The sequence below is a fragment of the Mizuhopecten yessoensis genome, unplaced genomic scaffold (assembly GCF_002113885.1).
Source record: "Mizuhopecten yessoensis strain PY_sf001 unplaced genomic scaffold, ASM211388v2 scaffold1749, whole genome shotgun sequence".
Classification (NCBI taxonomy): Eukaryota; Metazoa; Mollusca; class Bivalvia; order Pectinida; family Pectinidae; genus Mizuhopecten; species Mizuhopecten yessoensis.
In genome coordinates this window covers 460,139-472,893 of record NW_018404202.1, presented here as the reverse complement: position 1 = coordinate 472,893, position 12,755 = coordinate 460,139, and the positions used below count along the sequence as shown (strand labels likewise).

The following is a 12,755-nucleotide window of genomic DNA, read 5'->3' as shown; positions in this document are numbered from 1 at the left end:
GGTTCAAATAAAGAACGATGATATGTACTTTCACGAAAACCGTAATTTTGCTTGCGCTGTAAGACATAAGTTATTGATGAGATTCCGTGACTGGGTTCCCAGTTTACCTACCCCTACTAGGTAATACTATACAGTAGTCTGAATCAAGGTCGGTCGATATTCTATCAACCGTTGCCTCTTTGTCGGCGTTATTCCATGTCACCTATCCTAGCTACTGCTTTATTTTCTTGTGTGTATTATTTACATAACAAACAACAACAAAATGGAGCACAAACTTTATAAATCTATATCGCCTTTTTTTTACTACATAGTTTTTTTTTGTATCTTTTATTTTTATTTTTCAAACATTTTTCAAATATATGTTACATAGCATATAAATGAACACACACGCACCACTCGCACTCATACACACCATTTATCATCATCATCATTTCATGATCATTATCGTCCTCATTATCTTTTAACATCATCATCATCATCATCATCATTTCATAAATATCATAATCATTATTGCGCTATTTCATCACCATCATTATCATCATTTCTTAAATATCATGATCATTATTACACTGTTTCATAATCATCATTATCATCTTTCCATAAGTATCATCATCATCGTCATCATGATCATTACACTATTCCATCATCATCATCATCATCATCATCCTCATCATCATCATCATCATCATCATCATCATCATCATCATCATCATCGTTTCATAATTATCATCATCATCATTACACTTCTTCATCATCATCAAATTTTAAATAGATGATATATCGGCTCTGTGAAGGGCTATCACAGATCCCATGTTTCATACCCACGAAAAGAAGCAGAAGTTAAAATATATATGATAGAGTACGTCTTCATAATAATAATAATAATAAATAGTGTTTTGTAGATATGAGATTCATTTAACCTTTGCTTATAGAAAAGATGTTTTGTATATATACAGTATTTTGTATATATATAGTATTTTGTATATATACAGTATTTTGTATATATACAGGGTTTTGTATATATACAGTATTTTGTATATATACAGGGTTTTGTACAGTATTTTGTATATATACAGGGTTTTGTATATATACAGTATTTTGTATATATATAGTATTTTGTATATATACAGTATTTTGTATATATACAGGGTTTTGTATATATACAGTATTTTGTATATATATAGTATTTTGTATATATACAGTATTTTGTATATATACAGTATTTTGTATATATACAGTATTTTGTATATATACAGTATTTTGTATATATACAGGGTTTTGTATATGTACAGTATTTTGTATATATACAGTATTTTGTATATATACAGGGATTTGTATATTTACAGTATTTTGTATATATACAGTATTTTGTATATATACATTATTTTGTATATATACAGTATTTTGTATGGGTCAAAGAAGTAATATTAACAGTAACTTCCCGAATAACATTATAACATTGGGTCCTTGCAAACGAATGTTTGTAGTATACGAATTACTTAGAATTGTTCGAGACAAATCAAAACCACAAAACAATTACATTATATATATATTTACTGTAATTGTGTGTTTTTTATTTGTCCCGATAAAGGAGCGGATTGACATCATATTGTATACACTGTAAGAATGACTTCCTTGCCCCATTTAGTATTTTGTAGATATACAGTGATTTTGTAGTTTTATGGGTTTTTGAGATATACTGTGTTCTGTAGATATACTGTGTTCTGTAGATATATAGCATTTTGTACATTTATAATTACTCATTCAGAGATATGCAGTAAGATAAACTACGCATGTGTTTTTCATAGTTATAAGATTGTTTCAACATTTCTAATCTTAACAACAAATGATAACTTTTAATAAAATCAGAAATCTGCATCTTAATGCAAACACCAATGCCTTCCTGTCAGAGAGGTCACAATACATCTACGTCACAGAGGTCACAGTACATCTACGTTACAGAGGTCACAGTACATCTACGTCACAGAGGTCACAGTACATCTACGTTACAGAGGTCACAGTACATCTACGTCACAGAGGTCACAGTACATCTACGTTACAGAGGTCACAGTACATCTACGTCACAGAGGTCACAGTACATCTACGTTACAGAGGTCACAGTACATCTACGTCACAGAGGTCACAGTACATCTACGTTACAGAGGTCACAGTACATCTACGTCACAGAGGTCACAGTACATCTACGTTACAGAGGTCACAGTACATCTACGTCACAGAGGTTGAAGACGCGAAACAGTGGTGCTCATTATAGCGTTATTGTCATGAAAACAGGTGAGTTTATCTGTGTGGGACACTACTATCATTATCACCATTATGTAAGGAATGTCATTAAAATCCGTGGTAAACATCACACCGTAATTCACCGTAACATGTAGAGGAATATGCAAATATTGGAGAGTGTTTATAGCAGGTGGATAGTGTATAAATACATGGACATCATTCTCGTTCAATCTATCACAGTCAACATCTATCACCCTCATTGACATTAACACAATAAATATCTGTCACCCTCATTTAGATTAACAGTCAACATCTATCACCCTCATTAAAATCACACAATACATATCTAACACCCTCATTTAAATTAACACAGTAAATATCTAACACCCTCATTAAAATTAACACAGTAAATATCTAACACCCTCATTAAAATTAACACAGTAAATATCTAACACCCTCATTAAAATTAAAACAGTAAATATCTAACACCCTCATTAAAATTAACACAGTAAATATCTGTCTCCAAATTTGAACGTATCTTTTGTCATTCCCTTAATCTGTAAGGTATGAGTCAGGGTTACACACGAAGACGTGACATTTTTTTGTTATCCCTGTGAGATTCAGTTGATAGTATTGTGGCTTTAAAGACTTAGTCCCCTATGTGTACTGTGTACACCATATATATATATATATTACGTGGTCATCATTTTACCTGCCTGTCATCCCAGCCAGAGACGCCTTAACATAATGAAGACGGAACACATTAGAGTTGGTGTAATTATTTCACAGCCGTATATATATATAATAGTCCTTTTAACGCCTGTTTAATGTGGAGTCCGCCGGTTGAGTGAGAAGTACAGCGACGTGGCCATGCGATCTACAGCCGTATTGTACGGGGTACCAGGCGCGGGTAGGTGTCACTGTAGTGTTGATAACTGTCTAAATGACTAGGTATATATACGATCTAAATCGTATTATTGTAACGAATAATTACCAGTAAATTATTAACACGATCAGATTATTGTATTGTATACAGGGATAAACGTATGGCATTATTCCACCAATAACGGACCAATAGTCTGAACGTCTTAAACAACTCAGCTGTATTGAACAGCCTTATATACCTTTTCATTGATTAAAAAAGTGACTTTATTCGATAGCGCCAGCCGTCAACGAAGCCCGTCTATGACACGCAGCCAATGGAGTGAGACGTGTACTGGATGGTGTGTACCCGTTAAAGTGTGTATGTGTGTATATATCTGTGTAACAATGGGCCACTATACAGGAGCTCGCCATTCTTTGTTTGTCGGAACCGTGAAACGGTAAAACTATAGGTGGTGATTTACCGATTTCGAGGTCTGTCACATGCAGACAGGACGGCACGGATCCACATTCCAAGGTACTTGCGGCAGGGCAAAACTTCCAGTGACACATTCATTTTCATTTAAACTCAACACTCTCCCTTTACACATCGGACATCAACATGTATGCCGGTATGCTTGGAATCCTCCTGTTGTTGGTGCTCACGTTTAATGGTGAGTATATATTAACCTTTGCATGCGTGCCTCTAGCCTATATCGAATGACAAAACCATGATACCTTATATATCTGTCCGACTGAAGCTAACGATACCAGAATAACATTTATTCCAGTTCTTAGATATACTTTTAAAACCTTATATATTTGAATTTAAAGCGCGTAAATAGTTAACATAGGTAACAGAATATTGGCCAAGTGTTGCACTGAGAAACACGTGGATTGCCTTAAAAATACATTAAATCGTAATGATTATTATCATTATAAATTATTTAGCAGGAAAGGACAATACTATTGCTACTTTATCATTTTAAATAAAAATTTAACAACGGTATCAGAATATATAGGTATCATATAAAATATGTAGGAGGAAAGTTATATAACTACTGTACACTGCAGAACCCTCAAACACCGTTCATGTATCAAAACTAATAGTTATGTTACTGATGTTGAATATGGGTATCACACGTGCGGACTCGGCATATGTTACCTCAATACGTCACCCAGGTGGAACATCTGTCTTTATTAAATCTCAGAGTATGATGCACTCAATTAAATTATCTACAGGATAAACAATCCTATCGACCCAAGCCTCGAACGTATAACCCGATGACACACAGTTAGAATGGAGATTGGCGGCGAAGGGCATCAGTCTCGCTAACCGAGTCAGTCTGCCTCCCGGAGACATCAATTACCGAGAAATCCTATCAATAATTCAAGTTAGAGAACTAAAGTCAACAGGGAATATAGAACGAATCAGGTCCAGGTCGAGCCGCCAGACTAACACGTGGACTATCCTCTGAAATCAACACCCGTATTTGTATTTATTGTGCCTGATAGTAAATTTTCAATATCACGTTTTTTATATTCACGAAGTCATCTGGTGTTACAGTATATCTCACTAGTTCAGAAATACGCTGTGTGCGATAGGGTTTAGTTTATTCAAGTGGCAAAAGAGCAAAACCGTGCGATAGTTCAACCATAACCGCACAACAAATACAGAGAGTTTCTGTTTCTATAACATAGTACACAATTAAATATTAATGTTCATGTCTATTGTTTTTTGAAGATCGATTGGAAGCTAACAAAACAAAATCCTTTTGGTTCAAATAGCAATACCTACATAAAATGGGTTATATAATATTTACATTTAGTCATTGCAGTGGCATACACCATTACAAACCAAGGCCTGTAAGCCGAGAGCAGCTCGTGTCCGGAAGAAACGTGTACACTAGTACAAATATTTGGACAACAAAGCTATAGAAAACTCGTCTACTAGAATCTGCAAACCTTCCCTTTTATACAGACTTTGTTGAATGCCACATAGGTTTTGTAACGTGAATACAATAACTGCACAATTACGTACACAATAGGCTCGCCAGCGTGACTTAACAATGCCCCGTGTAACACAAAGCTCCATTTAAAGGTCCTGAATTGTAACATGAACGGTACTACATCCAGTCGTTTTCACCTAAACCTTATGTGCCATGTAACGTCAGACACTATACAGGCGTAGTGTCTACTACATGTGCCATGTAACGTCAGACACTATACAGGTGCTAGTCGACTGGTAAACGTATGCTTTATAGGCAGAAATGTTACAGTCTCGTACACAATACTATATATTTATCACCCGCTTCTAAATTCTTAACGTACATCACTGAATTGTTTGTATGCTTGTTGACAGTCTGACACGTCAATATATCCTAAAGATCTATCAACTCGTCAATAGGTCCCTGTTATCTACCAACTCGTCAATAGGTCCCTGTTATCTACCAACTCGTCAATAGGTCCCTGTTATCTACCAACTCGTCAATAGGTCCCTGTTATCTATACCAACTCGTCAATAAGTCCCTGTTATCTACCAACTCGTCAATAAGTCCCTGTTATCTACAAACTCGTCAATAGGTCCCTGTTATCTACCAACTCGTCAATAAGTCCCTGTTATCTACCAACATGTCTATAGTGGATGTTAATATATCACGATGACTGAGCTGGTGTCTCCCTTCTCTCGTCACCAATGCTCCTTTCATCCTAGTCTAGACACCGGACATTTGCACTCTAGGCTTGATGAAGGAAATAAAATTGAAATAAGATTGTAGTTACCGTTATGTAAAAAACAACAACGAACCGTATAATATGTATACCTTACTGTTGATTCTCATCCCTAACTCCTCAATAGGTTATTTACTATATCGTCATTAGTTCTCTATTATTTACTATATCGTCATTAGTTCTCTATTATTTACTTCATCGTCAATAGTTCTCTATTATTTACTACATCGTCATTAGTTCTTTATTATTTACTATATCGTCATTAGTTCTGTATTATTTACTATATCGTCAATAGTTCTCTATTATTTACTATATCATCATTAGTTTTATATTATTTACTATATCGTCATTAGTTCTCTATTATTTACTATATCGTCAATAGTTCTCTATTATTTAATATATCGTCATTAGTTCTCTATTATTTACTATATCGTCATTAGTTCTCTATTATTTACTTCATCGTCAATAGTTCTCTATTATTTACTACATCGTCATTAGTTCTTTATTATTTACTATATCGTCATTAGTTCTGTATTATTTACTATATCGTCAATAGTTCTCTATTATTTACTATATCATCAATAGTTATCTATTATTTACTATATCGTCATTAGTTCTCTGTTATTTACAAAATCGTCTATTGTTCTACAGATGGAGATGGAGAGACTATATGTGTATGTTGTCTTACTATTGTTCTACAGATATAGATGGAGAGCCTATATGTGTATACTGTCTTACTATTGTTCTACAGATATAGATGGAGAGACTATATGTGCTGAGTTTGCGAAGTATGATGCAGATGGTTCAGGCCTCATCCCAGGTAAGCTAACTCTCCGTTTTGAGTTGAGTAGTGATGTTTAACAATTACTGTATGTGTAGTCTTGATAAAGGTTGGTATTATCCATGCACTGTACATATATGTAGATACATTTGCTTATACTGTAATAATGTTTACGCTTGGAAAATGTAGATTGAAAAGTTGATAACAATATCATTCATGGAGACAGTTAAATATCCATTGAAAAGTAAAGATAATGTGTCATTTGTTATGAAGCAAGTCTTGCTATATCAAATAGAACTTTAATTAACTATTTCATCCCTTTTGTATTACGGATGATGTAATGTGGTCGCCTACGTTGTTCTCCCTTAGCCGTTCCTAAAGGTAATACACTTATATGGACACAATTCTAGTGGTTTATTTCACAGGTGAATGGCTACATTGTAACGGTATTTTGGTATATTTCTTATTTTGGTACAATGATGTGAATATGATTTTTTTTTACACCGGTAGTACATTGTTTTGAAATGTCTTTTTTCCTTTCTGATGTGATGGTACTCACTGTTCATTCATTTAAGCTTTTTTTCTGAAACGTTTTATTAAATTTGTAGCATGTTGCACTGTAATGCTAGTAGCCTAGCTATGGAAAGGGGCAGAAATACGAAACAGGGCATAACTTGGTACTGATGTATGAAGATATATATAGATGTGTGTGAGGGGTACCAGTCACTCCAGTGAGACATGTGTGTGAGGGGTACCTGTCACTTCAGTGAGACATGTGTGTGAGGGGTACCAGTCACTCCAGTAAGACATGTGTGTGAGTGGTACCTGTCACTTCAGTGAGACATGTGTGTGAGTGGTAGCTGTCACTCCAGTGAGACATGGGTGTGAGTGGTACCTGTCACTCCAGTGAGACATGTTTGTGAGTGGTACCTGTCACTCAAGTGAGACATGTGTGTGAGGGGTACCAGTCACTCGAGTAAGACATGTGTGTGAGGGGTACCAGTCACTCCAGTGAGACATGGGTGTGAGGGGTACCTGTCACTTCAGTGAGACATGCGTGTGAGGGGTACCAGTCACTCCAGTAAGACATCTGTGTGAGTGGTACCTGTCACTTCAGTGAGACATGTGTGTGAGTGGTACCTGTCACTCCAGTGAGACATGTGTGTGAGTGCTCCCTGTCCCTCCAGTGAGACATGTGTGTGAGTGGTACCTGTCATTCCAGTGAGACATGTGTGTGAGTGGTACCTGTCATTCCAGTGAGACATGTGTGTGAGTGGTACCTGTCATTCCAGTGAGACATGTGTGTGAGTGGTACCTGTCACTCCAGTGAGACATGTGTGTGATGGGTACCTGTCACTCCAGTGAGACATGTGTGTGAGTGCTCCCTGTCCCTCCAGTGAGACATGTGTGTGAGTGGTACCTGTCATTCCAGTGAGACATGTGTGTGAGTGGTACCTGTCATTCCAGTGAGACATGTGTGTGAGTGGTACCTGTCATTCCAGTGAGACATGTGTGTGAGTGGTACCTGTCATTCCAGTGAGACATGTGTGTGAGTGGTACCTGTCATTCCAGTGAGACATGTGTGTGAGTGGTACCTGTCACTTCAGTGAGACATGTGTGTGAGTGGTAGCTGTCACTCCAGTGAGACATGTGTGTGATGGGTACCTGTCACTCCAGTGAGACATGTGTGTGATGGGTACCTGTCACTCCAGTGAGACATGTGCGTGAGGGGTACCTGTCACTCCAGTGAGACATGTGCGTGAGGGGTCCCTGCCACTGCAGTGAGACATGTGTGTGAGTGGTACCTGTCACTCCAGTGAGACATGGGTGTGAGTGGTACCTGTCACTTCAGTGAGACATGTGTGTGAGTGGTACCTGTCACTCCAGTGAGACATGTTTGTGAGTGGTACCTGTCACTCAAGTGAGACATGTGTGTGAGGGGTACCAGTCACTCCAGTGAGACATGTGTGTGAGTGGTACCAGTCACTCCAGTGAGACATGAGTGTGAGGGGTACCTGTCACTCCAGTGAGACATATGTGTGAGGGGTACCTGTCACTCCAGTGAGACATGTGTGTTAGTGGTACCTGTCACTCCAGTGAGACATGTTTGTGAGTGGTACCTGTCACTCCAGTGAGACATGTGCATGGATCGTTATTGTCACTTTAACATTTTTCTATCATGGGCAAACAACTATACCTCTCACAGAACTATCTGACCATTTGACCAGTACCTCTCACAGAAATATCTGACCATCTGACGACTAACACTTTCAGAAATATATGACCTTCTGACCTATACCCCTCATAAAAATATCTGACCGTCTGACCAGTACCTCTCACAGAAATATCTGACCATCTGACGACTAAAACTTACAGAAATATCTGACCATCTGACCAATACCTGTCATAGATAAATCTGACTGTCTGACCTATACCACTCCCAGAAATATCTGACAATCTGACCAATACCACTCACTGAAATATCTTACCATCTGACCTATACTAATCACAGAAATATAAGACCACCCAACCAGTACGACTCATAGAAATATCTGGTCAATACCACCCACAGAAATATCTGACCATCTGACAAATACCTCTGACAGAAATACCTGACCATCTGAACTATACCACTAACAGAAAGATTTAACCATCTGACTAGGACCTCTCGCAGAAATATCTGACCATCTGACCAATATCACTCACAGAAATATCTAACCAGTACCTCTCACAGAAATGTCTGACCAGTACCAGTGACAGAAATATGTGACCGACATCTGATAAGTAAATACACAGGTATAAATACAAGCTCTTCAATTGATTCGATAAATGAAGATATAATAACATAATTGGAGACCGGGTGCGGTGAAGCAGGTTATCATTTTCTATAATTGTGCATTAATCAATATCAGAGTATTTTGTCATTTCCCTGTACACTATTGATTTACATGGTCTATACAACGAACTCTCGGCAATCATAAATACAGCGGCGAGACTCCCTAATTACCATACCTCGGTTGTATGTAACCGACGCTCTTTGTAACAATGCATAAAGTTTGAGATGGCAGAATAAAATCACCTGGTCCCTAACACAGCGGTAAGAGTATGTATTACAGGAATTCAGACCCGTACATGGACACTGTAAGCAACAAGGTTTTCATGGAATCCCAGATATTTGGTGACGAGTTCACCGTCCTGATACTACGACGGTACACAGTACACACAACAATACATCTCATGTTACACAGTAGACACAACACAACAGTACACCTCATGTTACACAGTAGACACAACCCAACAATACACCTCATGGTACACAGTAGACACAACAATACACCTCATGGTACACAGTAGACACAACAATACACCTCATGTTACAGAGAAGACACAACAATACACCTCATGTTACACAGTAGACACAACCCAACAATACACCTCATGGTACACAGTAGACACAACAATACACCTCATGGTACACAGTAGACACAACAATACACCTCATGTTACAGAGAAGACACAACAATACACCTCATGTTACACAGTGGACACAACAATACACCTCATGTTACACGGTAGACACAACAATACACCTCATGTTACACAGTGGACACAACAATACACCTCATGTTACACGGTAGACACAACAATACACCTCATGTTACAGAGAAGACACAACAATACACCTCATGTTACACAGTAGACACAACACAACAATACATCTCATGTTACACAGTAGACAAAACATAACAATACATCTCATGTTACACAGTAGACACAACACAACAATACACCTCATGTTACAAAGTAGACACAACACAACAATACATCTCATGTTACACAGAAGACAAAACAATACACCTCATGTTACACAGTAGACACAACACAACAGTACACCTCATGTTACACAGTAGACACAACACAACAATTCATGTCATGTTACACAGTAGACACAACACAACAATACATCTCATGTTACACAGTAGACACAACAATACACCTCATGTTACACAGTGGACACAACAATACACCTCATGTTACACGGTAGACACAACAATACACCTCATGTTACACAGTAGACACAACACAACAATTCACCTCATGTTACACAGTAGACACAACAATACATCTCATGTTACAGAGTAGACACAACACAACAATACATCTCATGTTACAGAGTAGACACAACACAACAATACATCTCATGTTACAGAGGAGACACAACAATACACCTCATGTTACAGAGAAGAGACAACAATACACCTCATGTTACACAGTGGACACAACAATACACCTCATGTTACACGGTAGACACAACAATACACCTCATGTTACACAGTAGACACAACACAACAATACACCTCATGTTACACATTAGACACAACACAACAATACACCTCATGTTACACAATAGACACAACAATACACCTCATGTTACACAGTAGACACAACACAACAATACACCTCATGTTTCACAGTAGACACAACACAACAATACACCTCATGTTACACAGTACACACAACAATACATTTCATGTTACACAGTAGACACAACACAACAATACACCTCATGTTACGCAGTAGACAGAACAATACATCTCATGTTACACAGTAGATTACACAGTAGACACAACACAACAATATACCTCATGGTACACAGTAGACACAACACAACAGTACACCTCATGTTACCCAGTAGACACAACACAACAAGACACCTCATGGTACACAGTAGACACAACGCAACAATACACCTCATGGTACACAGTAAACACAACAATACACCTCATGTTACACAGTACACACAACACAACAATACACCTCATGTTACACAGTACACACAACAATACATTTCATGTTACACAGTAGACACTAGACAACAATACACCTCATGTTACACAGTAGACAGAACAATACATCTCATGTTACACAGTAGACACAACACAACAATACATCTCATGTTACACAGTAGACACAACACAACAATAAACCTCATGTTACACAGTAGACACAACACAACAATACACCTCATGTGACACAGTACACACAACAATACATTTCATATTACACAGTAGACACAACACAACAATACACCTCATGTTACACAGCAGACAGAACAATACACCTCATGTTACACAGTAGACACAACACAACAATACACATCATGTTACACAGTAGACACAACAATACACCTCATTCTACACAGTAGACACAACACAACAATACACCTCATGTTACACAGTAGTAACAACACAACAATACACCTCATGTTACACAGTATACACCACACAACAATACACCTCATGTTACATAGTAGTCATAACACAACAAAACACCTCATGTTACATAGTAGTCACAACACAACAATACACCTCATGTTACACAGTATACACAACACAACAATACACCTCATGTTACATAGTAGTCACAACACAACAAAACACCTCATGTTACATAGTAGTCACAACACAACAATACACCTCATGATACACAGTAGACACAACACAACAATACACCTCATGTTACATAGTAGTCACAACACAACAATACACCTCATGATACAAAGTAGACACAACACAACAATACATCTCATGTTACACAGTAGACACAACACAAGAATACACCTCATGTTACATAGTAGTCATAACACAACAAAACACCTCATGTTACATAGTAGACACAACACACCAATACATCTCATGTTACACAGTAGACACAACATTTCACCTCATGTTACACAGTAGACACACCAATACACCTCATGTTACACAGTAGGAACAACACAACAATACACGTCATGTTACATAGTAGACACAACACAACAATACACCTCATGTTACACAGTAGGAACAACACAACAATACACATCATGTTACATAGTAGACACAACACAACAATGCACCTCATGTTACACAGTAGACACAACAATACACCTCATGTTACACAGTAGACACAACAATACACCTCATGTTACACAGTAGACACAACACATTAATACACCTCATGTTACATAGTAGACACAACACAACAATGCACCTCATGTTACACAGTAGACACAACAATACACCTCATGTTACACAGTATACACAACAATACACCTCATGTTACACAGTAGACACAACACATTAATACACCTCATGTTACA

General features: G+C 37.5%; 1 protein-coding gene across 4 annotated transcripts in view; it reads left to right on the top strand.

The window, feature by feature from the left end:
* Nucleotides 1-2,234: 2,234 nt before the first annotated feature.
* The window catches only part of LOC110440329 (A-agglutinin anchorage subunit-like), a 25,420-nt gene continuing 14,899 nt past the window's right edge, over nt 2,235-12,755 (top strand). For 2 of the 4 annotated variants that reach the window (XM_021483352.1, XM_021483323.1), the window contains exons 1-4: nt 3,061-3,151; nt 3,402-3,776; nt 6,584-6,652; nt 6,983-6,994. In XM_021483352.1, the coding sequence (XP_021339027.1) occupies nt 3,725-3,776; nt 6,584-6,652; nt 6,983-6,994 (133 nt within the window). In that variant the 5' untranslated portion in view covers nt 3,061-3,151; nt 3,402-3,724. Of the gene's footprint in view, nt 2,293-3,060; nt 3,152-3,401; nt 3,777-6,583; nt 6,653-6,982; nt 6,995-12,755 lie in introns of those variants that run through there. The other 2 variants (XM_021483333.1, XM_021483342.1) reach the window with 2 other exon arrangements.